Source organism: Meriones unguiculatus, chromosome 1, assembly GCF_030254825.1.
Source record: "Meriones unguiculatus strain TT.TT164.6M chromosome 1, Bangor_MerUng_6.1, whole genome shotgun sequence".
NCBI lineage: Eukaryota > Metazoa > Chordata > Mammalia > Rodentia > Muridae > Meriones > Meriones unguiculatus.
This window is the reverse complement of record NC_083349.1, coordinates 29,674,410-29,701,412: the sequence shown is the minus strand read 5'-3', so window position 1 is coordinate 29,701,412 and position 27,003 is coordinate 29,674,410. Positions and strand designations below refer to the sequence as shown.

The 27,003-nt window shown below is 41.3% G+C and overlaps 1 protein-coding gene and 1 pseudogene across 3 annotated transcripts; both read left to right on the top strand.

Annotated features, from left to right (window-relative positions):
• Nucleotides 1-6,150: 6,150 nt before the first annotated feature.
• Nucleotides 6,151-15,761, top strand: Ms4a2 (membrane spanning 4-domains A2). Of its 3 annotated transcripts, none has more exons than XM_021662086.2 (7): nt 6,151-6,212; nt 7,025-7,145; nt 7,641-7,775; nt 9,937-9,993; nt 10,759-10,803; nt 11,152-11,250; nt 12,084-15,761. In XM_021662086.2, the coding sequence occupies exons 1-7, from the start codon at nt 6,151-6,153 to the stop codon at nt 12,180-12,182; spliced, it is 618 nt and encodes a 205-aa protein (XP_021517761.1). In that variant the 3' UTR covers nt 12,183-15,761. The 3 variants fall into 3 exon arrangements, with proteins under 3 accessions (XP_021517761.1, XP_021517760.1, XP_021517762.1); XM_021662085.2 differs by having other exon boundaries at nt 10,648-10,803; XM_021662087.2 differs by lacking the exon at nt 11,152-11,250 and having other exon boundaries at nt 7,641-7,655.
• Nucleotides 15,762-19,923: 4,162 nt separating this feature from the next.
• Nucleotides 19,924-20,049, top strand: LOC132652017 (small nucleolar RNA SNORA17; annotated as a pseudogene).
• The last annotated feature ends 6,954 nt before the right edge of the window (nt 20,050-27,003 follow it).

Here is a 27,003-nt window from a genome sequence, read left to right as displayed (position 1 = left end):
TATCCTCTTTTTAAAAATCATTATTATTTTTTAGACAGGACCTCTTTCTGGAAGTAGGGCTCATCAGTTGGCTGGCCAAGGAGCTCCAGGGATTTGCCTGTCAACTTCTCTTCACTGCTGGGTGTACCTGGCTGTGCCATCACAACCAGCTTGCAACCGTGCCTTCTTGCTTGCATGGGAAGCATTTTATGAACTGACTTAGCTCACCACACATGTATTTTTTATTGAATAACCTATTTTATTGTTGTTTCTTTTTCAATTTTTATTACATTTTTATTAATTACAGTTTATGTACTTTGTATCTCAGCTGTAGCCCCCTTCCTCATTCCCTCTCACCCTCCCTCCCTCCCTCATCTCCTCTCATGCCCCTCTCCAAGTCCACTGATAGGCAAGGTCCTCCTCCCCTTCCATATGACCCTAGTCTATCAGGTCTCATCAGGACTGGCTGCATTGTCCTCCTCTGTGGCCTGGTAAGGCTGCTCCCCCCTCAGGTGGAGATGATCAAAGAGCCAGCCACTGAGTTCATGTCAGAGATGGTCCCTGTTCCTATTACTGAAGAAACCTATTGGACACTGAGCTGCCATGGGCTACATCTGTGCAGGGGTTCTAGTTTATCTCCATGCATGGTCCTTGTTTGGAGTATCAGTCTCAGAAAACACCCCTGTGTTCAAATTTTTGGTTCTGTTGCTCTTCTTGAGGAGCTCCTGTCCCCTCCAGGGATTCTCTGCACTCTGCCCGAAGTTTGACTCTGAGTCTCGGCATATGTTTTGATTCCCTGCTGGGGGGAGTCTTTCAGAGGCTCTCTGTGGTAGGCTCCTGTGCTGTTCCCTGTTTTCTCCATCTTCCAATGTCTGTCCCGTTTTGTTGTTTCTTTGTTTCTTTCAATTTTTCAAGTTTTCCCAACCCTTTGCTGTGATCAATTTAACTTTAAAGTATGATTTATGTATTTCACATTTTGTAAAAAAAAAGACTTCCTTTCCTCAGTCTCAGATATTGTTTCACTTTTTATTATTATATTTACAATGTTTTTATTATGACTCCTAGTTTTGATTGTAGAGAATGACATTATTGTACTGTTATTATCAAAACATCTTGTAGGAAGCTAACAATTCTAGAACTTTTCACTAAAATATTGCCATATTCAGATATAGAATTATACACACATTTCTTTGGAAACTTCCTACTCCTGTGACATTTCTCCCTGTTTTTAGGATAATACATTTTTGGTTAATAATATAACATAATGGTTCTTACTACCTAGGACAAATTTCTTCTGTATATAACTTTTCATGATTCATATGGGTATCTGATCCACATTCTCTATCTAATTTTTAAAATTACCTGTTAACATTCTGGTTATATTTCAAATTTTGACTAAAAACAATTTAAAAACATCCTTTATTTATTTTTTGAATAATTTATCCATTTATCTTGCTGAAATCCACCCCCAACTCTCCCTTCCCGCTCCTTCTGGACAATCCCTAACATATCCTCTCCCATATTCATGTTCTCTCTATTTCTCTCTTTCGTTTTGTAATCTGCCGGCTCCGTTTTAGTGCTGCCTCATCGTCTTCTGACTGATCTTGTCTTGACCTTATCAGATCTAGTGCAGGCATCCATAGTGGGAACGAGTGCATGAGTGCAGCATTTTGTAGGCTAAACTTTTGATTTAAAGAACAAGCCAAATAGAATAGAAAAAAAACCTGCTTAAACGTTCTGGAATTATAGTGGAAAAAAATAAAATAGATTCGGTTAACCGTTCAAATGTAATGGTTTCAGGATCGTAGGTAGGAGAATGTTTGACACAAGAAAGCTGTCATGACAACTGTTTATGACACGATGTGACAGCTGATATCTAAACCTTTCCTGATAGTCTGTAGCTCATGGTATTCCCCATCAGGAGATGTTAATCCTTAAAGTAAAACCATATTTTATGCATGTTTTCCTCACGAAAAGCATAGTTTTGTATGATAGAGTATATATAGACATATGAGAGTTAGTATGAATTAGGCAATCATCCTGGTAGTTAACTGGCGTCATGGGCTATAACACCTGATAAAAAGCTCCCTACAGGAAGGATTCAAGGAAACTTTAGAGCTGGAATGATCATCATGACTCCTGCTCTGAACATTTCTGAAGTCATATGGATAAAAAAATAAAGGTTTTTCCCTCAAAGTTTGCACTTGGCACTTGAGCCTTTAGAGCCATTTGTCCCATTATCATTTCTATAGTCATATTTATGATGAAACACTGAAGTTTGGTGTCAGTCTGAACTGCTGAAATCATATTGCATGTGTGTGTAAAACATTTCTTTATTTGCTGTTTGCATGTATGCATGAGTGGACAGATCCATGGTGTGAGTATGGAGGTCAGAGGGCAGCTCTGTGGAGTCAGCCCTCTAATTCCACCATGTGAGTTCCAGGGATTGAACACAGGCCCCGGGATTGGCAGAAAGCATATTTATCCACTCAACAATCTTATCAGGTCCCTTAATCACATATTTAAAACCCAGACTTGGCTCTAGAAAGGAAGGAAGGGGACTGTGGAAAAAGGAAAATGGGAGATGAGAGTGACAAGGGGTTGTGATTCCTTGGTGGGAGGTATCAGAAAATACCCTCTAAAGACAACCTAGCTTAAAACCTTTGACATGAAAAGTCATCAGTATTTTATTTTAGGTAAAGTTAATATTTACTCTGAGAAAACATTTGCTCAGAAGGGACTTAAAAGTTAAGTTTCAGAAAAGACCCCTTTGCCCAGATTTCTTGCTGCTCTCCTTGTGGAGCTCCTGTCCCCTCCAGGTCTTTCTATCTCCCCCTTTTTTCATAAGATTCCCTGCACTCTGCCCAAAGTTTGGCCATGAGTCTCAGCATGTGCTTTGATACCCTGCTGGGTAGAGTCTTTCAGAGGCCCTCTGTGGTAAGCTCCTGTCCTGTTCCTTGTTTTCTCCCTCTTCTGTCCCATTTGCCTTTCTGAATGAGGATTCAGCATCTTACCCAGGGTCCTCCCTCCTTCTTGCTTAGCTTCTTTAGGTGTACAGATTTTAGTATGTTTATCTTATATTATATGTCTAATATCCACTTATAAGTGAGTACATACCATGTGTGTCTTTCTGCTCTTGGGATACCTCACTCAGGATGATCTTTTCTAGCTCCCACCATTTGCCTGCAAATTTCATGATTTCCTTGTTTTTAATTGCTGAGTAGTATTCCATTGTGTAAATGTACCACAATTTCAGATAGCCTAGAACCTCTGGACAGATGTAGCACATAGCAGCTCAGTCTCCACGTGGGTTCCCTTTAAGGGGAACAGGGACTGTCTCTGACATGAACTCAGTGGCTGGATCTTTGATCACCTCCCCGTGAAGGGGGAACAGCTTTACCAGGCCACAGAGGAAGACAATTCATCCAGTACTGATGAGACCTGGTAGGCTAGGGTCAGAAGGAAAGGAAGGAGGACCTCCCCTATCAGTGGACTTGGGGAGAGTCATAGGAGGAGATGAAGGAGGGAGGGTGGGATTTGGATGGGATGGGGAAGGGGGCTACAGCTGGGATACAAAGTGAATAAAGTGCAATAAACAAACAAATAAATAAAATTTAAAAATAATAAAAATTAAAATTAAAAAATAATTAAGTTTCTTTTGAGTTTTGGGACACACCCCTAACCAAGAACCTATTTGTAATTGATAGCTGCTGAGCGATGGATAATCAGTTTTCTTCAGGGAAGGGCCCATGCTTCAGATTAGATGACCAACATTAAAAAGGCTCCATGTTTGTTTGTATGTTTTGTGTGTGCGTTCTTTTGTGTTTATGGTCTGATGTTTTTTTTTGTTTGTTTCTTGAGAGAGAGAGGAGAGAGAGAGAGAGAGAGAGAGAGAGAGAGAGAGAGAGAAGGAGCCTGGTATGGTGACACATGCCTGTAATCGCAGCAGAGGCAGGGCGATCTCTGTGAGTTTGAGGCCCGTGCCTGGTCAAAGTGAGTCCAGAACAGCCAAGGCTACACAGAGAAATCTTGTCTCAGAAAAGAGAGACAAAGTGCTTGAAGTTGGGTGTGTTGGGACCTGGGGAGGATCTGTGAGAACTTGGGGGAGGAAAAAGAATATGATGAAAACATCTTCTATGAAAATGAAGGAAAATTAAAAATATAATGAAAAAAAATATCTAGGCTATAACAAACTAAGCAAAGAAACTTGACAGTCAAAGAGAAAGCCAGAGTCAAGACCCGTGAATGCCTGTGTGTGCCAGAGAAGAAACTGCGTGGTGGGGTAGAAATGCTAACTCTGTTATCGCTTCCTTCCAGGCACATGCTTTGTTAAAACCCATCTTGATAATAATACCCAGCCCAAAAGGAAGTCATGTGATCCTAAGCTCTGATACTGTTGTGGGAGGCAGTACCACGTGGCTTCAGGGAAATGGGATATGAGTACAGAATGTGCTAAGTATCTCAGGAGGAGGAAGGATGAAGCTTCTGATGAAATAACTGGGAGGTCAGAAGTCACATATTCGTATCCTATTTGCATTTTATGAGGTGCTGTTGACAGTTTCCCACAGAGCAGCATTACGTCCAAATACAGAAGGACACTCTCAGTCTGTTAACTGTCCAAACAGTTAACAATCTGAAACAGGATTCCTGATGCTTTGTGGAGCATAAACCATTAGATGTTTCTAGGAAACTAGGAAATGCCACCGTAAAGGACCATTACCTTGCTTTAGGATGTTTTCCTGCAGACATATGTGGTTTTGCAAAGGTTAGGTAGGGGAATGAAATTTCTAAGCCAACCATTTTAAGGCTGGGCTCAGATAATCACCTTCCCTGGGAATTCCATCTCTGAAATTTATGAGTTCTCTATCAGGTAGCACTATCGTAACTTCCTGTTCCAGCAGCCTCTGATCTTCTGAATAATCACTTTTCTTTCTTCTCATCTGTGTGCTAGGTAAGACTGGGATCGAGGTGCTTGCACGACATGAGCAATCAAAAGCAAGAAGCATTAAGGCCTTTCTGCATTAATAAATATGAAGATAGGGCTTATTTTTTAATTCAAATAGTGTATCTGTTAGATGCAGTGATCCCCAAAGACACAGTGGAAAGAAGGTAGCTGGGGCAGTAACATTTTATTATGAAAGATAAGCCAATATGTACATTATAATCCTCTATTCACATATATAGCTTAAGTTCATGTGAGAGATTTTATTCTATCTCAGGAAAATAACTTAGGTGATTAGGGTATCATGCACAGTATCTTGCAGTTATGAAAAAGCACTCAGAATTAAACTGAAATATAAGCAAGGCAGACCTCTGGCTTTCCTCTTGTTCACTGAGTTCTGGCGAAGTTAGCTATGATATAGCTGAGCGAACACTGTCTGGAGAGACGCTGCTCGGTTTTCACCATTGAGGCTTGCTCGTTACATTTCTGTTTATGACGTTCACACCCGCCCATGTTTTCCTCGCCTTGTTCCTGCCATTACAAAGAGTGCAATAGTTGCTACGGAAACATTCAGATTAAGGCGTATTTCTTAAATCAAATAGTACGTTGCTTAGTTCCAGTGACTCGGTTCACAGCAGTTCGAACTCTGCTGATGCTGTTTCCAGATCATCTGCTGCAGATAGTCAGTACTATCCAGGAGACAGGGAGAAGGAGAAGGAACGAGGAGCTGTAGGGGAGAGGGAGATGGAGGGGAAGGTGAAGAAGTGAAGTCAGAGATACATTTGGACATTGAGACTAATGCTAATACACATGTTTCATCCTTGAGCCCATACATAAAGAACAATAAAATAAAATAAAATACAACTCATGACAGGTATAGTAGGTGAAGCTTTCAAAGAGTACATTTGTTTTTCCTTCTGCTTTCTTTTATTTTTTTCAGTGCCTAGGTGCTTCAACAGTAGCTTCCCTGAATCCCATGTCTCAGGCAGATTCATGCTGTGAAGTGCTCATATTTCCCTAGTAATTCTGCTTTATATTCAGTAGATTTCTCAGTTTTGCATTCTGTAACATTATAGCAAGAGAGATATCAATCATCTTGGAGACTTATCTGATGAGTAGGTTCTGCACGAAGATAATCAGAATCAACTCATCTTAACTGCCCACCCAGAGCACACCACGTCCTGGGTAACAGTATCCTTCATTCCTGGATAGACCAATTCATGAAAAAGATGGACACAGAAAATGTGAGCAGAGCAGATCTTGCTCTCCCAAACCCACAAGAATCCCCAAGGTAAGCAAAGACTGTAGTTTTTTTTTTTTCCCCACTGTAATTATTTATCAAGCTAGAGAAATTCACAGTGCTGGGCAGGCAAATGCCATTTTATAGGTTTATGCACAGATTCAAGTAAATTACTTAACTTTCGTAGTCTCTTTGTCTCTCAGAAGTTGGGAGCAAGATTTTTACTTGGCCTGAAAACTGGGAATACGAGATTTTTTCTAACACTAGGGATTCGTGGTTCGGGGTATGAGACAGGGAGTTTGAACATATAGATCTCTTTCCTCTGTGTCTGATGTGTGGTTTAGGGCTCTGAGGCTTTACACATGACCTTGTTCTTGGTTGGCCTTTGTGACACTTAGGGCGTGGGATTCTGCACCCAAGGTTAAAATAGGAATGGAGATTGAGCTAGTCCCTAAAAACAGTCTTTTGTGTATGGAGTTGTATGCACTGATGAAAAGCATTCAGATACATTTCCATGCTAAAGTCACTTTGAGGTTAACAGACAAGCATATTTGGTTGTTTTTTTTTTTTTTTTTAAGTTATAGATATAGAGGGGTAGAAAGAAACTAATGGAAACCAAGGACGAACAAGAGCATGTGCCTTTTGTTCTATTATGGTCTGTGTAAATACTTGGGTAACTTTCTAGTGTCGATGGTCGGTTGCTTTGATTCTTTGAGCCTTTTTCTCAGACACTATACCAAAGAGTTCAACTACAGAATTCTTTAAAAAAGCAATTAACGAGCAACGCTCCAGTTTTTGACAGTTAACCGCATCACATGGGGAATTAGAGGATTTTTGTATGATTGGATTTTTGTAAATTTCAGTGTGCCTGACATTGAACTCTTGGAAACATCTCCTGAGAAAGCTCTTCCAGAGAAGCCAGTCTTGCCCCCTCCACGGCAGACATGGCAGACATTACTGAAGAGAGAGTTGGAGTTCCTGGGGGTGAGTGCATAGCTTCTGTTCTCAACTCGAATACAGGCCAGCTCCAGGAAAGAGTTTTTTGTTGTATTAACATTATCTCTCGTGAGCTGATGAGGAGTGATAGGTCCTATAGGATTCTTTTTAGGTGAGGAATTGATGGTATATTTTACACACTCTGGGAAGAAGAGAGAAGCCCTTTCTCTTGAAGACTTTAAGTTACTGGGTCACGAATGGAGAACAGGAATGAAGGACACTCAACGTCTGTTGTTAATTAGATAGAAAAATTACTCAAGTTCATCAAAACTGTGTAAATAAAGATTGTCACATGTGCTGACAATGTATGCATTAGATTCTACTAGTCAGAGTTCAATTATTTTTCATAGTGAATAATCTCACATTTAGGTCAATCCAAGGGAAGCCTATGACCCTAAAGAGATTTCTCAGATTCAGTCTTACAGAGAAATTACAACTTTGAGAAAATATATCCTAACTTTATATAATTCATGTTTCCCACAGGTGACACAGATTCTGGCTGGTTTGATATGTCTTTACTTTGGAATAATTGTCTGCTCTGTGCTTCACACTTCAGACTTTGATGAGGAAGTGCTTTTATTATACAGAACGGGCTATCCGTTCTGGGGAGCGGTTCTGGTGAGAACATATCTGTAATTGTTTTTGAAGTAATGCTGACCAGAGAGAGTATTTTGATCAAATCTAAGTACTTATGTCTGGCGTTTCAACAATATTTACAGTTCTTCGCTCAGATGTACACAGCATAAATGTAGCTTCCAAAACACTCTTCCTATGTATATACTCATTAACAAGAGCAATTAACATTAAAACATTCTTACCACAGTTAAATGTGCTTTAAGCCATTAACATAGCTTTATTGGCTAAAAAACTTGTGGCTGTATGAAAATTTAAGAGAATAAGTGCATAAATATTTAAAAAGTTAAAAGATTTGCATAAGACTTGCATTCAAGAAAATACCCTTAACACTATTTATTAATAAAATTACATTATAAGTACATTCATTTTATCTGTTAATAAAGATGTGTTAGTACTAGAGAGAGGCTTTAGTAGTTAAGGGTACTTGCTGCCCTTCCACAGGACTTTGGTTCAGTTCTTGGCACCATGTCATGTGTTCATGACCACCTCCAACTCCCTGCTCAAAAGAATAAGAACCTTCTCCTAAACTTCTTGGGCATTTTTACACATGTGGCAAAAGATACACAGACATATACACACACTTGCACATACATTAAAAAAATCTAAAAAAAAAAAACCCACAATAGCATAAAAGGTTATACATAAGAAGAGGGAAGATATTGTTCATGTGAGAACAGATTAACAATATTGGATGAACATCTGTCGAGCCCTTTGGGCCACTAATTTACTAAATTCCTTTTCAACATTGTACTTTCTGGAAAGCAGGTCGACAGAATGAGATCACAAGGACATATAGCTTTATAAATATATGGTGCACATACAATAAAGAGCACAGCCAGTGTATAGAATAATTCTGTGTATACAAGGTGTAGAATCTGATAAAATTTGACTCATATATACACACACACAAATATTACCTCATATGCCACCCTCAAAACAACAAGCTTATTTATGATTTTGAAAGTTCCATTCGCTTCCATACAATTCGTCCGTCTCTCTCTGATCCCTGACTTTTCATCCTGAAGCAATCACTATAATGGAACATTAGTTTTCCATGTATAGAGCTATGTAGAAATGGAATTGTATGCCGCAATGTCTCTTACACTTACCTTCCTTCATTCCACAAAATTATTGTGTATTATAGTTCAGTTATGGAGCTATATTTAAATCTAAGGAAACTATCACGTTGGTTTGATACACTGCTAAGTGTGTAGTTCTTAGACCTCTTGGTCATGTGATCAAGAAGATTCTCGACCATCTACCATGTTTTCCTTGAACTTTTTATTTTGTTTTCAAACATTTAGCTTTAAAATCTATTTATTCTCTCTTCCCCACTCTCTCTGCATGTGTGTGTTTGTTCGTGTGTGTGTTTTTGCATGTGTATGTGTGTATGTCATGACCATCATGGTGCTCATGTGGAGGTCAAAGAACAACCCTACATGTCAGGTCTCTTTTGCTACCATGTGAGATCCAGGAATTGAACTTGGGTCATCGAGCCTGTGTTGTGTTCAAACACTCTGCCTGCTGGAGCATCTCCTAGGCTCAGATATTTGGCTCTTTAAGTGACTCTGGACATACAAATCTCATTTTTTCAGAGGGTGTTCTGAGTTTGAGGTCTCAATTTTTTATTTTTACCAAATATTGGCAAACATCCATTTTCCTAGCTAACTATACAGCCATGTGCTGCATATCAGACTCCATAGCTACACAGGGCGTGGACACCTTTTCTGGCCAGGCTGACAGTGTAAGACAGATGATATTAATCAAACATTACAATAAGTAAGAAGACTGTTAAAGCTGTACAGCAGCTAAGAGCCTTAGTGCTTCTTTTCCTTTTTCTTTCTGTGTGGCTCAGGCTTTCCTCAGACTTACAACCTTCCTGCTTCAGCCTCCTGAGTGCCGGGATAGCGGGCATGTGCCCCTCAGCTCAGAACCTGTATTTTATCAAGGCTTTCGCATGATTTGTATAACTAGTTGGCTTTGAGAAGCGCATTATAGGAAATTGCGATAAATGCTGGTCTCACGGGAGGTTTCTAGCCTTGCGGAACCCCTACAATCTGCTTTTATGTTTCAAGGGTGGGGAAGGAATACACCAAGAGAGCACTGACTCATTTTGATTTCTCTTCTGTTTCTCTTTGGACAGTTTATTTTGTCTGGACTTTTGACAATTATGTCTGAAAGGAAGAACATACTGTATCTGGTGAGTCGCAGTTACATTTTCATTCATTCTTCCAAGGCAAGAAAAGTGGAATTTTAGGGCTGTTAAGAGAGGCACATCAGTATCAGCTCTATAATAGAGTGTAGATATGTGGGTTTCTCAATCCCTTTGTGCTGAAAGGCTTTTTGAAGCAAAAGTTGGATAAAATCGTTAGAAACATGAATTGTGTGGATAAACAGTGAAATTTGATCACTTTGACATTGTTTAAAAGAGGCAGAAACTGATATTGTCCTTGTGTGCATTTAAATAGAGTCTTATGATTAGTTATGTAATCAGTTTCCAACAGCGATGACTTGAGTGCAGACTACGCGTGATTGAGTCATGTGTGTGTCTGTGTGTGAAAGAGAGAGAGAGAGAGAGAGAGAGAGAGAGAGAGAGATGCTGGGGACTGAGCCTCTGACCCTCTGCAATGCTTAACCCTGCGGTCCACTGCTGAGCTACATGCTTTTCAGAGGAAAACTAATCTCAGAGGGAAACAGATGCTTGCCAGATGGTGAGCACCTTTGCAAGAGTTCCCTATTTAACTAGAGTTTTGAACCAGCTTTGAGTTACTGTACAGGGCCAGCTCTGAAGGCCAGAGCAGCTGATAGCCTGCTGCCACATGCAACCCTAAGGCTGAATGTTCTTCGCCATCAGGTGAGAGGAAGCCTGGGAGCAAACACCCTCAGCAGCATCGTCGCAGGGGCAGGGATGGTCATACTGATCCTCAATCTGAGCAACAGCTCCGCTTATATGAACTACTGTAAGGATATAAATGAGGACGACGGATGTTTTGTGGCCTCTTTTATCACAGTATGTATTTCTAGTGAAAACGCTAACGCTCTGGTTCCTGACTTATTATGACCCACTCATCCCTTCTTTTGTTTTCCCAGAGGCCCAATCCCTCCCTTTGAAATCTCCGTCTCGTATCATACAGTTCTGTACTTTCCGGGGGTGGCTGGCTGGGTGGGTGGTGATGGCCTTACTCCTGGCCACATTTCTTAAGCTTGGAGTCATCACCTCCAAGGAGCCACTTCCTGGTGTCCTGTGTGTGTGTCAGTTTATAATGTATGCTTCTGGGAACGGGGGTGAAAGGAGGGGCTCCTGTAAGGGAGTTCATCTGTCTGCAATTTTGCCTTTTGGATGGTTGTTGTTCGACAGGAAATGGTGTTGATGATGCTGTTTCTGACTGTCCTGGCATTTTTCAGTGCTGTGTTGCTCACTATCTATAAGGTTGGAGAAGAATTTGAAAGGAAAAAGGTCAGTAGGAAATCCTGACTAGTGTGCTATTTTGTGCTTTCATTCTTTTAAAACATGGCCTGAATTTTCTGGAATTATTATTATTTTTCCCTGAAAACCTATTTCTCAAAAAAAAAAAAGAAAACTGGCTTTCATATCTTATATTGCAAATCTTGTTTTACACGCTGAAATGACACATGGTCACAGCACAGTCCTGTGAAGGTTAGACAAATGGAATCTTTATAACTACAGAAATTGTGGGTGCTTTAAAGGGGTTGCATGTGGGAAGTGAGTTATCAGCAGCGTTCAACAGAAACACTCAGAGGTTAGACTTTCCTTTTTTATCCCCAAAGAGCGTGTTATATTTTCTTCTGCTCTCTCCCTTTCTTTTTATTAAAAAAAAATATTTTTTCTTTCCACTTTTTAACTGCTCTACATAAGCCTTGAAGTTTCTTTTCCTCTTGATTTATGGTGGCAACTGCATTTTCACCTGCTGCGCGTATTTGTTATATTATCACCTGCTATTACTAACTTACATCTTAAAAATGGAGCCCACCACCACCTTCTATGTTCACTTTCAGACACCCCAGTCTCTCCACTTCTTATGACCACTGTCCCAAGTCACAGAGTAAAACAACACTTCAGACACAGCAGAACCTCAGTAAATTGTCTCCTACAGTTTCTGTTAGCCCCCACTGGACATCTCATTTGGTTTCTGGACCTTAAGGGAATAATTGGAGTGTTGTGAGAGGAAGGTGAAATTCAAAAGACAGAAGAAGAGATAGATCTGTGACAAGACTTCTAGAATTGGAAAGTTCTGGATAATTGATATAGGATTTTTTTTTCCTTATCAGGCCACAGATGAGCGTCTTTATGAAGAATTAAATGTTTATTCACCCATTTACAGCGAGTTGGAGGACAAAGGGGAGACACTTTCTCCTGTTGATGCATAAGAATCAAAGGACCAGAATCATCTGTTGAATCCTGAGAGTCAATTGCTAAATGACTTGCACAGCATTATGGCAAAATTTCCATTTGCTCCACATTCTGCCGGTCATACAATTAGGTTTTTAAAAAAAGCATCTCTGAGTTAGCTGCTTCCTACAGCATCCATTTGGTACACATGAACTTCATTCATTCACAAGCAGCTCAACACAAAGTGAAACACTGAAACATACTTAAAAACTCAGTCACTTGAAAAACAGTGCAAAAATGGGAATAGGAGCATGTAGAGTGGTCACAAAAATATGTTAAAAATGAAAATCCTTGATTCAATAATTTGGTTTTTTTGTCTTTATGGTGTTAGTTTCCTTAAATGTTAGATATCTGCTTACACTTCCCCATGGAATTTCTTTTTTTGCATTTTTATTAATTATTACTATTTATTACAAGTTATTCGCTTTGTATCCCTGCTGTGGTCCCCTCCCTCATCTCCTCCCAATTCCACCCTCCCTCCTTCTTCTCTCCCTATGGTCCTCCTCCCCTTCTATCTGACTCTAGCCTATCAGGTCTCATCAGAACTGGCTGCATTGTCTTCCTCTGTGGCCAGCTGAGTTCATGCCAGAAAAAGCCCCTGTTCCCCTTACTAGGAAATCCACTTGAAGACTGAGTCTATGGCTACATCGGAGCAGGGATTTTAGGTCCTCTCCATGCATGGTCTTTGGTTGGGGTATCAGTCTCTGCAGGGCCCCCGGGGCCCATTTTGTTTGTTTGTTTGTTTGTTTGTTTTGCTCTGTTGGTTTCCTTTTGGAGCTCCTGTACCCTCCATGTCTTTCTAACACCCACTTCTTCCATAAAATTCCATACATTCTGCCGAAAGTTGTGCTATGAGTCTCAGCCTCGGCTTCAATACCTCAATCAGTGGAGTCTTTCAAGGGGCCTTCTATGGTAGGCTCCTGTCCTGTTCCCTGTCTTCTCCTGCTTCTGATGTCTATCATGTTTGCCCTTCTGAATGAGGATTTAGCATCTTCCCTAGGGTCTTCCTTTTTGTTTAACTTCTTTAGGAGTATAGATTTTAGTATGTTTATCCTATATTATATGTCTAATAGCCACTTACGAGTGAGTGTATACCATGTGTCTATTTCTGCTTTTGGGTTACATCACTCTAGATGACCTTTTCTAGTTCCTACCATTTGCCTGCAAATTTCATGATTTCCTTGTTTTTAATTGCTGAATAGTTTTCCATTGTGTAAATGTAACACAATTTCTGCATCCATTCCTCTGTTGAGGGACATCTGGCTTGTATCCAGCTTCTGGTAATTACAAATTGAGCTGTTATGAACATGGTTGAGCAAATGTCCTTGTTGCGTAGTTGAGCATATTTCATAATTTCTTGTTTTTTCTTTTTTCTTTTTGTCTTGTATGGTATGTTATGTGAGCCCACATCTGGGACAGTGAGGAACTATAGACAGGGATTGAGGACCTGAGGTCTCTGTCCTCTGGGAGAAAGGCACTTGCTTCTTTCTCCCTGTTTGGTCTTCCTCCACAGAATCCTAGATCAGGAGGGTAAACTGTGGACTATCTTTTAGAAATGAATTCCACAATTACTTTCTACTCTTTCCTTCCTTCTTTCTTTCTCTCTCTTTCTTTCCTTCTTTTCTTTTTCCATTTCCCTTTTATTAAAATAAGTTATTTTCTCATACAATATATCCTGACTACAGCTTTCCCTCCCTCTACTCCTCAGTCTATTATTCGGATTGACTTTTCCTCAGGCTCTTGCCTGCTTTTTACTCAGCTCCAGATTCCATGTCCTGTGTACTCACCTGGGACAGGGCTGCAAATCTCTTGTGGAAACAGTTCTGACATTTTGGTGTCAGAATAAAATGCCTTCTTATTGCTTTCTTGAAGAGAATGAGACAGCTAACTTTATCCAACACACTTTTAAAAGTAAATGACCTCACCTCTTGCCAGGGGCTATTATGCATTATCCAGTTACATCTAGTTTCTGATACTGAACTTGTGCTTCTGCAGCGTTTGCTAGTATTTCTATAGTGTTTACATTTCTCCTTAAAACTTCATTTCTCCACTTTTCTATATTTACATCATTTGGAGAAATGATGTCAGTGAGGATCATCCTATTTTTTTATTGATTTAATTTTTTTATATGTGTCAGTGATTATGTGTCATATGTGAGAATGCTCAAGAAGATCAGAAGAGGGTATTGGATGTCCTGGAGCTAGAGTTGCAGGCAGTTGTGAGATTCCTAAAGTGAGTCCTGGGAACAAAACTCAGGTCCTCTCAAAGAACTGGAAGCACTTTTAAGCACTGAGTTATCTCTCCAGCCTTTCTCTTTTTATTTTATGACAATGAAATGGTGGATTTTTTTTTCAGTAGTTTAATATCTCAACCTCTTGTGAGTGCTTCTTAGGAGGATCTGTCTTAAAAAAAACTGTGAGTGTATGGTGTATGTGTGCACACAAGCACACAGATGCTATAGCATGTGTCATTCTTCACTTTGAGGGAGGGATTCTTGTTTGTCACTACCTGTACGATGCTGGCAAACTCATGAGCTTCTAGGAAGCCTCTTGCTTTTCTCCTCTTCCCGTCTTTCCATAGGCACAGTGGTATCTGATTCCACATGGATCCTGGGAATCTGAACTCATGTCTTCACGTGGCAAGCACTTTACTCACTGAGCCATCTCTTCAGCCCACAAGCTTAAGGAAAAAAGAAATTATAGCTTGAACTTTACCCCAGAAGTTGTAAGTAGCCCTCTGCCTTTCTCATCGTTTCCAGGTGTTCTTGCAAGGTCAGCAAACCTTGATGTCTGTCACATGATGCATTTTCAACCTCCCACCCTGTACTTTACTATTCTTTTTATGCTTCAGTCCCAATTTAGATGCTATTCTATTTGCTCTATCGCCCAAGATCTAGTAGGCAGTAAAGCATCTTGAATTTAGGCTTTGTCTAAGTGTAAGGACATGAGTCACCATAGCACACCAAAGAAGACCAAAACAAAACTAAATCTGCCCAATACATCGACCAGCCATGGTCACCGCTGACACACTGGCTGTCGTGTTCCCTCTGCAGGGGCTTCCAGGTTTGCTCTTAAGTTACTAACTTTGCTGTCTTCTCTCACCTGTTGGAACACAAACCATCGATGACCCCCTTCTTCCACAAGACTCCCTGTGCTCTGCCCAAAGATTGGCTGTGAGTCTCAGCATCTGCTTCAATCCCCTATGGGGTGGAGTCTTGCAGAGGACATCTATGGTAGGCTCCCATCCTGTTGTTCCCTCTCTTCAACCACTTCTGATGTCTATTCTGTTTGTCCTCTGAATGAGAATTAAGCATTCTCTCTAGGTTCCTCCTTGTTATTTAGCTTTTTTAGATCTGTGGATTTTAGTATGATTGTCCTGTAGTATATGGCTAATATCTGTTTATAAGTGAGTGTATACCAAGAGTGCAGGGAGTCTTGTGAAAGAATCAGGGGATAGAAGGACCTGGAGGGGACAGGAGCTCCACAAGGAGAGCAACAGAAGAGGATCCAGGTAGTCTTGAGGAGACCTGATAGGCCAGGGTCAGATGGTAGGGGAGGAGGGAGCCCTTTCTGTGGTCTAGGGGATAGGGATGGGGGAAGAGGGAGGGAGGTGGGATTGGGAGGAGATGAGGGAAGGGCTACAATCTGAATATAAAGTGAATAAATTATAGTAAATAAATAAGAAAATAACATTTCCTAGAGTAAACTGTATTGCTTTACTCATTCTTATGTTAATCCCATCCAAGTTTGGGAGCTATTTACTCACAACGGTATTAGTTATTTTCCCTATTACTGTAACAAAACACCATTACCAAGGCAATTTATAGAAGGAAGAGTTTATTTGGGCTTATCGTAGTGGAGAATTAGAGTCCATGATGATAGAGCAAAGGCATGGTGGCAGAGGCAGAAAACTGAGGGCTCATATCTTGAACAATAAGAATGAAATAGAGTGTGAACTAAAAATAGTGTGAATCTCAAAGCCCATCTACAATGACTTATATTTTATGCAATAATGCCATACCTCCTAAGCCTTCTCAAATAGTGCTACCAACTGGGGACCAAGAATTAGAATATCTGAGCCTATGGGGGATGACATTCTCATTCAAACCACCAACACCCAAATAGCTGACTTAACTACTCAGCTTGATATTTTTTAACAATTTTAAATTAATTGCCTTTATGCGAACCATTCAAATAAAACAAACACTGCCTTCTGTGAATCTCAGTTTTCTAAAATCACTCAGCATGGAAAATGCAAGACTAGCTTCTAGAACTCTCTGCCTCTTTCTTTGCCACTTGTCATTTTTTCTCGATGTGGCTGAAAAGACCTTGATTTTTGTCTCTGAAGAATTGTTCTCTTCTAGACTTCAGGGCTATGGTGACACTCACTCATCTCTGAGAGGGCCCGGATTCATAGGGTGACTATATGATTCTGAGATCTGCACATTCTGACAGACCTTCCTGATTGGAAAAGCCCTATGCTTAATTTCGTGTTCTGTGGCTGAGGTCTTAAAAATGCCAAGAATGATTTTAAACATGAAGCATCATAAAATATCCAGCTGTTTTCTTCCATCTCCAGCTTCACCCCTCCCTGAGGCCATAATCATAGAACAACCCATTCCCTCAATTCTGTGGATATTTATTTTCTTTCTGGTACTTACAGCAGAGGACCCCATAAGGGCCTCTTGCCTTATAAAAAATACCAGGTTGATTCCTAGCTGGACCCGGTACACTTATTTCACAGACATGGAAGCCCATATTTTGTCAAGTCTTAGGGTTGCATGATTGGAAAGTAGCTTCTTAGCCTGGAGATGTTAAAGATATATAGTTTATAGTTATAAAAAGAGGCTTTGCAAAAGTGATTTCCTTACAGGAACAAACAATCAGAGAGTGCATTACCTATAATCAACGTGAATTTGAACTAGAAAGATAGCAGCTTCATACAGCTTAAACTAATATTGTGTGTGTGCATGTACTAATTTTGTTGCAAATCTAGTCTATTTTTCTCATATATTTGTTTGTTTACCACTGGGACTTGCTATGTAGCCATGGCTTGCTTAAAATTCATGACAATCTTGTTCCACAGCCTCCTGAATGTTGGGATTACAAGAATGAGCCACCATGCTTATTTTGCACTTCTTTTTATAAATAAAGTTGTATGTTTCATAAGACTGATTTTAGCTTATGACAGCAGAATCAAATAGCTGCAATTAGAAACATGAGACTATAGACCTAGCATGTAGCCCATCTGCTGTTTAAAGAAATTTTGCCAGCTCATCACCTATCTGTTCAGGTGACAGGTCGCCAAGGCTAGGGAATTATCTTATGGTTCTGGTCCTGCAATCATGCCTGAAACACTATAGCTCTCAATCTATTGGAGGGAAGAATAGAGAAAGCAAAAAGATGAGTAGAAGTTTTCCCAAGATGCTCTCAGGAGCCGAGGTCTTGATTTACTAGCTTTTTCACAACAGAGGGAGCAGCTCCATCATGGCTCATCAATCTGTCCTCTAGTTCCAAGTCCAGCACTGCAGGATCCTCAGCTTCTTGCACTTTGACTTGTCAGCATCTTGCTTCCACTGATGACAATGTTCTAGGTACTTGAACCCTCTGAACTGGCCAAGATAATCTGCCCATGCCAGCCGTTAAAAAACAAAACAAAACAAATAAATCATAACCAACTAAACAAACAAACAAACAAACAAGCCTTCATTTCATCTGCAAATTAGAACATCCTACACTGTGCAACCGGAGCACCACAGCCCATGTTCTGGGCTTGGATGGAAGGGTCACTTGAGAGATTCTTCTTTTTCTACAGTCAGTTAAATCATATTGCTTCAGCTATGTAGAATTTCAGGTCCCATAAGAGTCAATATGACAACCACTTGCAGGGAGCTGGCTTCCATCTCCAAGTTTACAGCACTCTCATATTCAGTTTCTCTGTCGGCATAAGAGCATGGGGAGCTTGTGGTCAGGGATCTGTGAAAAAGTGAAAGAACAAGTGACACTCAAGAGGCCAAAACTGGCTAGGAGTTGGGCTATGTCAAGAGTCAAATCCAGACCCTGGGCAGGGCTTTTTCTCTTTGAGCCTGGTGACTGCATTTATCACATGCCTTTGCATGAATTTATTTTAAAGATAGGGATTCTTTGCGGCTATTTAAAATCTGTTGGAGTCCTGTGTTGCTGATCTCCCTCTGTCCTTGGGTTCAAAGTGACCCATTGGAACCCTAGTAGGGTAAATAGTAGCCTGCATTGGAAGATTCCATGTGTCAATGTAGGGACACAGTTTGGTTGAGTCCTGGCTTCTGAGTCTTAGGCTGTGCTTATATCTTTGGCTGGACTGTGGTATCCTAGGGAGATTCTGGCCCTCATAAATGTTCACATGGCAGAGTTCATTTCTTTTCTGGTTTAGGATGGATGACAGTGCTTTTTTTTTTTTTTGAGACAATAGAGAAGCAAAAATGTCAAGTGTTTTGAGGCTTTTATAAATAAAGTTGTATGTTTCATAAGACTGATTTTAGCTTGGTGACATAATGCATGAGTGGGGCTAGCACTCCTGAGACCACTCCTGGGATGGCCCGAGACACTCAGAGAACCTGGGCACCACTAAGAGGAGCAAATAAGTGGCAGAGCTTGTTTTTTTTTGAATTGGCTCACATAGTTATTCTGAGTTCATGTATAATAATATCGTTTATGATAGAATCAAACTCAACTGATCAGGTTGATGATTAATCTTTTCATCAACTTAATCAGATCTGGATCCAACTTAGAGAGATACTGGAGGGCAGTCTTCCAGGGGATTTCAAATTGGGATCGGAGAGAGAAGACCCTTCCTGATTGTCCATAGGAAATACCTTCCCTCATCAATCCAGAAATGGAGGGGTCCCAGGAAAGGGTTGTGCTACCTGCTGGTATGCTTTTGTGCATCTGTTCTGTTGTCGTTGCTGCTTCTCCCAGTATTGACTACCAACAGAACCCAACTTCTTTAGCCTTCTACCACAGACTAAAGACCAGCATTTCTCCAGGAATCCCCCAAGCTCTCTGTGCCATATTGGAATTGTAGCGACAACCAGTTTCCTGGGCCAAGCAGTCTCTCTAGCATTATTCAACCACCAATCCCATATCACGTAAATCAATCTAACAAATTCTCTTCATAAAATGTATCCATTCTCCCAGTTCTGATCCTCTAGAGAATTATGACTAAGACATTGACCATCTCATAGAAGTGGTATCACATTTTATATACAAGCCTGCCCCACACAAATGAAGAGAAAATATTAGTGTGGATTACTAAGTGTCATCTTGACATGAATGGTGGCACAATGGCTAACAAAAAGATGCTCTTTCCATAACTCCCCTTCAAAAGACATGAACATTCCATGATGGTGAGAATCCCAGAGGTTTCTAGATAGTACTCCAATGTCTTGTTGCAATAAATTTCTCTGGGATACTGAAAGAAACAGCAGTAATCCAAGTTCTCTTTCAGTCTTGGCTCATCTGGCCATCGTTTTACTGTGAACCCTGCAGAGGATCCTCCTGGCTGATAAGCAGGAAGAAGGTCACCGAGAGAGACAAGGAAGCAGGAAACGGCAGGAAGTAGACTGTGGAAAAAGTATGGTGGTTGTGTCCTATATGATTTGATGGTTCCTGAGTGAAGTGGCTAGTAAGCCCCAGAGCTGCTCACTAACTTTATTACCCCCAAATCCAGGGACAGACAGACATGGCTCACAACCAATAATACAATAACAGTGTCTACTGTGTCACAGGTGCATCAGTTGTAGGCAGAGAGGAGAGATGCTATCTGAGTGTTCTGTCCTATGGACATCTGAATGATTAATAGCCTCATATTTCATGAAAAAAGTGAGCTTGAGATGACCTCCAGTCCGGTGCTAGGCATGTCCAGATGGGCTCCCAGGATGGGGAGCAGGATAGAGACTAGAAGAACCTTGCCTGGGACCTTGGGCCCTGGGCAGGAGTGAGCCTGAGACAAATGACCCTCTCAAGGAGCCATGAGACAGGTGTCATGAGATGACCATCAGTCCAGCACCTGGAGGGGCAGACCATGACCAAGATGACCTCTGCCTGGTGGCATAATGCATGAGTGGGGTTAGCACTCCTGAGACCACTCCTGGGATGACCTGAGACACTCAGAGACCCTGGGCACCACTAAGAGGAGCAAGTAAGTGGCAGAGAAATGGAAGAGAAAGAGAAGGAGAAGGATGTGGACACAATGGAGAGAGGCAGAACTGGAGACTCCAGGGTAGTGAGGAACAGCCTGATGTGAGTACCTGGGACCATGGTGGGGTCCAGGCCTGTGCTGCCATGAGGGACCGCATCTGGGTCTATAGCTCTGAAATGGCAGGGGTCTGTTACCACCAAAGGACAGGCAGATAGATCTGGTCTGAGCTGTCGCCAGAGGACACGTTGATGTCTGAGGGCTGTGTAGAACTGGCCCCTCCTCTTACCTGGGAATCATGGGAAAACTGGCCCCGGGGGCATGAGAGCGGGAGCACCAACCCTGCCACTAGTCAGCCGCAGTACTTGGGAGAGCCACTGATACATTGTTGGAGTTGCTGGTGAGCTGCACCCGCGAGAGCCCTACCACCCATCTCCTGTGCATTGTGTGAACAAGGGAGAGATATCTTCCTCCCATTTCTCTCCTCACCACCTGCGGCAGGCTGGAGACCTGACCCTGAGGTCAGGAGAACATGAGAACTGACCCTGCCCCTCACCAGCTGCAGAACTCAGGAGAGTGGGCCCTACACCTCTCCTGGGCAGCACAGTGGAGCTGACGGTAGTGGTGGTGGTGAGCTGGCCCTGAGGTATTGCATGGAATAGAGAGAGAGCTAGCCCTGCACCTTGTCTGGTGCACAGCAGCATGGGTGAGGGAGCGCCCCTTGCCATCTATGGCAGGGGCATAGATGAAATTCACAAAGAACCAATAACAAGTTAAAAAAAAACAACAGTGTCATAAGACCATTGGGTGTTCATGTCTTTTTTGTTGTTGTTGTTCCTTTTGTTTATTGGAGGTGTTTTCTGATAACTCCCTAACCACCATAGAAAGACTTAGTCAACCATATTCTAATAGTGCCTAGGTTTTTGAGCTCAGAAATAATTAAATATTTTGTAAATTCATTGATCAAAGCATTTGAATATGTAGAATACTCCTTATTTCCCTGTAAATCTTAGTATTTAAGCCCATGCACGATTCCTCTGCCTTGGAGTAGTTACAGAGCTGAGAAATGCTGCTCCTGCGGACATCCTGTTTGACTCCATAAGAGTTCTGTAACACAACCAGTTTCCTGACACCCGAGTTTGGGAAGAACAATTTTTTTTTCTTAGTTTTTTGATATTGTACCATTGTGGGCCAGCATGGTATAGAGCCCCCTTCAAGGGCGCGAAGTCAGGACCTGGAGGCGATGCTGTCAGTAGCAGAAACAAACCAGCCGGGAAGGACACCTTTGTAGTTTTTCTTAACATTTTGGTTATGTTCATGAAAGCAATGGAGACACCGAGGCACTTCAGAACTAAATGGGCAAAGGGATGGGGCATCCGGCTTACCTCTGTCCCTGCTGTTTCTACCTGCATGATCTTGGTGGTCGCTGACCTAAGGTCACGTGATTAACAGGAGCAGAGCTCTTATCCCTGCAAAGGCTCTCAGGGTGTTCACTAAATGGGAAGCCTAAGGACCGAGAGTGGCACAGAAGAGAAAGAGCCAAGCTGAGCTCAGAAACCGGTTCCACAAGCAACTCGCTCCTTCCAACTCACAAGGACACAGTTCTGACCTTGAACCTCAGGTTATGACTCCAGGACTTCACACACAACTGCATTCAGCTGCTTCTCCACAATGAAGTGACTCAGGCACAGGCTGCCATTGGCAGGTGGAAAAACAAGGAGAGAAACCCGAGTCAGAGACAGCTGGGGTGCAGCACCCAACAGTGTGTAGGCGACTGGCAAATAACGAGAATTTAAATATTTATTTGACACCAAGTCTATGTTATTATAAAACCATGCGTTATCTCCACACATAGTTTTAACTTTGAAATTCATTCCTGATTAAGACTTTACTAACAGAATTACTGTGAGGGTTCTAAAATATAATAAAATATTTTGGGCAAATGCTAAAAATATTACTATTAGGCAAAAAAATTGAACAAAGAATTTTTAGTAGTTTGAGTAGTATGCAGTGTGAATTAGAGAAAAGAAAAGATGGAATCTTAATCATATCTCAAGACTGGTAGAGCGACTTGAAGCTAAAACTCATCAAAATAAGGGCCAGTGCGCTTGAACACAATAGGACCATGGAAATGAAGAATGCTATATTTCAGAAGTCTTTTTATTACAGTTACTTGTGTGTATGCATGTATGTGTATATGTGTCAAAGCAAAACTGCAGGTTACAGATAGCTTGCAATATGCCTCTCCTTCCACTTTGTGGATCCAGATTGAACTCAGGCCCAAGTTTGAAGTCAAGTGCCTTGGCCTGCTGAGCCATTTTGAAAGCTCACTTCTACAAGTTTTATGTGTACATTTGTTGCTGGGAGCTCACAGACACCGTAAAAGCTCTCCAGTGAGAAAGAGGAAAGTTTATTCTGAGGAGGTGTGGTTCTGCCACATCTTTGGCCAACTTCAGGTATTTCTGTCTCTGAAGCCCCAGGATGCTCAAGACCCTTTCTCACTGCTCCTGGCCAGCGGTGGCTGTGAGGCCATGGTCAGCAGGTCTCCTGCTCTCTCTTGTAGAAACAGAAGGCATCTCAGCCCCTCCCTTCAACTCTCGAGCACTTGAATGTGGAAACTTCTTTCTACGTTTCTCCAAGTCCGCCAACCACAACACAGAACCAGGATCTCCAGCCTGCTCCCCAGGCTCTTCACTCTGGGTTCCCATTCTGTAGATCCCAAGGCTCTGTGGTGACAGAGAATGTTTTCCTACCTGATGTCCACCCTCACCTTAAAGTCTCATATTCTAATGCCAATGAAGTTTGCATGGTTTATATATGCAAATCAGAGTGCCATAACTCTGTTAATGAAAGGAAAGACAAAAACCCCATAGCTATTTTTATTTTTTTCTAATTAAATTTATTTTTTTATATTAATGAAAGTTACTTTATTTTGTATCCCAGCTGTAGTCCCTTCCCTCATTCCCTCCCAATCCTACCCTCCCTCCCTCATCTCCTCCCTGCTCCTCTCTAAGTCCACTGATAGGGGAGATCCTCCTCTTCTTCCATCTGACCCTAGCTTATCAGGTCTAATCAGGACTGGCTGCAATGTTCTCCTCTGTGGCCTAGCAAGGCTGCTCCTCCCTTGGGGCAGTGGGGGGAGGTCAAAGAGCTAGCTACTGAGCTAATATCAGATACAGTCCTTGTTCCCCTTACTAGGAACCCACTGGGATACTGAGTTGCCATGGGCTAGGTCTGATCAAGAGTTCTAGGTTATATTCATGTGTGGTCCTTGGTTGGAGAATCAGTCTCAGAAAAGACCCCTGTGCCCAGATATATTTGGTCCTTGTGGAGCTCCTGTCTCTCCAGGTCTTACTAACTCCCCCTTCTTTCACATGATTCCCTACACTCTGCCAAAGGTTTGGTTATGAGTCTCAGCATCTGCTTTGACACACTGCTAGGTAGAGTCATTCAGAGGCCCTCTTTGGTAGGCTCTTGTCCTATTTCTTGTTTTCTCCTACTTCCAATGTCCATCCCATTTGTCTTTCTAAGTGAGGATTGATAATCTTACCCTGGGTCCTCCTTCTTGTTTAGCTTCTTTAGGTGTACAGATTTTAGTATGTTTATCCTCTATCTTTTATGTCTACTATCCACTTATAAGTGGGTATATACCGTGTGTATCTTTCTGCTTCTGGGATACCTCACCCAGGATGATCTTTTCTAGATTCTACCATTTGCCTGCAAATTTCATGATTTCCTTGTTTTTAATTGCTGATCAGTATTCCATTGTTATAAATGTACCACAGTTTCTGTATCCATTCCTCAGATGAGAGACATCTGTGTTGTTTCCAGCTCAGACTTATGGCCAACTGTTGGGAAGAGTGCATGGAATCTTATGAAAGAAGTGGGAAATAGTAAGATCTGGAGAGGACAGGAACTCCACAAGGAGAGCAACAGAACCAGAAAATTTGAACACAGGGGTCCTTCCAGGGACTCATACTCCAGCCAAGTACCATGCATGGAGATAACCTAGAACCCTGCACAGATGTAGCCCATGGCAGTTCAGTGTCCAAGTGGGTTCCATAGTAATGGGAAGAGGAACTGCCTCTGACATAATCTGATTGGTCTGCTCTTTGATCACCTCCCCCTGAGGGGGGAGCAGCCTTACCAGGCCACAGAAGATGACAATGCAGCCACTCTTGATGAGATCTGATAGACTAGGATCAGAAGGAAGGAGAGGGGGACCTCCCCTATCAGTGGACTTGGGGAGGGGCATGCATGAAGAACGAGGAGGAAAGGTGGGATTAGGAGGGGAGGAGGGTAGGGTTTACGGGGGGGATACAAAGTGAATAAAGTGTAACTAATAAAAGTTAAAAAAGAAAAAGACAGCAAATGCTGGCATGAATGTGGGACTAGGAAACCATCACACACTGTTGGAGGAGTGCAAATTATCTATGGATATTTTTAATTGATTAATGAAATCTATCTTTAAGTTAAAAAAAAAAACAAATAAAGCTGCTATGAACATGACTGAGCAAATGTCCTTGTTGTGTACTTGAGCCTCTTTTGGATATATGCCTAGGAGTGGTATAGCTGGATTTTGTGGAAGCACTATTCCTAATTGTTTGAGAAAGTGTCAGATTGATTTCCAGAGTGGTTGTACAAGTTTACATTCCCATCAGCAGTGGAGGAGAGTTCCCCCTTCTCCACATCCTCTGCAGCATGTGTTGTCACTTGAGTTTTTGATCTTAGCCATTTTGATGGGTGTCAGGTGAAATCTCAGGGTTGTTTTGATTTGCATTTCCCTGATGACTAAGGATGTGGAGCATTACTTTAAATGTTTCTCTGCCATTCTATAATCCTCTACAGAGAATTCTCTGTTTAGCTTTGTACCCCATTTTTTAATTGGATTACTTGATTTGTTGCTTTTTAACTTCTTGAGTTCTTTATATATACTGGATATTAGCCCTCTGTCAGATATAGGATATCTGTCAGATATAGGGTTGATGAAGATCCTTTCCCAGTCTGTAGGCTGTTGTTTTGTTCTGATGACAGTGTCCTTTGCTTTACAGAAGCTTTTCAGTTTAATGAGGTCCCATTTATTGATTGTTGATCTTAGAGCCTGTGCTGTTGGTGTTCTATTCAGGAAGTTGTCTCCTTTGCTAATGAGTTCTAGGCTCTCCCACTTTTTCTTCTATACGATTTAGTGTATCTGGTTTTATATTGAGGACTTTGATCCACTTGGACTTTAGTTTTGTACAGGGTGATGAATATGGATCTATTTTCATTTTTCTACATGTAGACATCCAGTTGGACCAGCACCATTTGTTGAAGATGCTGTCTTTTTTCCATTGAATGGTTTTGGCTTCTTTGTCAAAAATCAAGTATTCTTAGGTATGTGGGTTTATTTCTGGGTCTTCTGTTTGGTTCCACTGATCCACCATTCTGTTTCTATGACAGTAGCATGCAGTTTTTCTTACTATTACTCTTTAGTACAGCTTGAGATCAGGGATGGAGAGACCTCCAGATGATCTGTTGTTGTACAGGATCATTTTGGAAATTCTGGGTTTTTTGTTATTCCATGTGAAGTTGAGAAATTTTCTTTCAAGGTCTGTAAAGAATTGTGTTGGTATTTTGATGGGAATTTCTTTGAATCTGTAGATTGCTTTTGGCAGGATGGCCATTTTCACTATGTTAATCCTACCAATCCACAAGCACGGGAGATCTTGCCATCTTCTGTTATCTTCTTCAATTTCTTTCTTCAGAGACTAGAAGTTTTTTCCAAACAGGTCTTGGACTTGCTTGGTTAGAGTCACACCACGTTACTTTATGTTATTAGTGTCTATTGTGAAGGGTGTAGTTTCCCTAATTTCTTTCTTGGCCCTTTTGTCTTTGGCATACAGGAGGGCTTCTGTTTTTTTTTTTTTTGTTTGTTTGTTTGTTTTGTTTTTGTTTTTGTTTTTTGAGTTAATTTTGTATCCAGCCACTTTGCTGAAGGTGTTATCAGTTGAAGGAGTTCTCTGGATCAATTTTTGGGGTTGCTCATGTATACTATCATATCATCTGCAAATAGTTATACTTTGACTTCTTCCTTTTTGGTTTTTGTCCCCTGATCTCCTTTAGTTGTCTTATTGCTCTAGTGAGGACTTCAAGAATTTTGTTGAAGAGATATGGAAACAGCGGGCAGCCTTGCCTTGTCCCTGATTTCAGTGGGATTGATTTAAGTTTCTCTCCATTGAGTTTGATGTTGGCTATAGGCTTGCTGTATATTGTCTTTACTATGTTTAGGTATGTGGCTTGTATCCCTGATCTCTCTAAGACTTTAAACATGAATGGATGTTGGATTTTCTCAAATGCTTTTTTGGAATCTAAGGAGATGATCATGTGGCTTTTCTCCTTCAGTTTGTTTATATGGTGGATTACATTGAAGGATTTCCATATATTGAACCACCCCTGCATGCCTGGGATGAAGCCTACTTGGTCATGGTGGATGATATCTTTTATGTGTTCTTGTATTTGGTTTGCAAGTATTTTATTGAGTATTTTTGCATCAGTGTTCATAAGAGAGATAGATCTGAAGTTCTCTTTTTTTTTTTGGTTGGGTCTTTGTGTGGTTTAGGTATCAAAGGACTGTGGCTTCATAGAATA

Excerpts from the sequence above, each read along its gene's own strand:
- Ms4a2 (XM_021662085.2), top strand. The coding sequence starts at position 6,151 with ATGGACACAGAAAATGTGAGCAGAGCAGATCTTGCTCTCCCAAACCCA. Across the intron at positions 6,213-7,024 it reads AACCCACAAGAATCCCCAAG|TGTGCCTGACATTGAACTCT; the intron begins GTAAGCAAAGAC and ends TGTAAATTTCAG. Across the intron at positions 9,994-10,647 it reads GGAAGAACATACTGTATCTG|GTGAGAGGAAGCCTGGGAGC; the intron begins GTGAGTCGCAGT and ends CTTCGCCATCAG.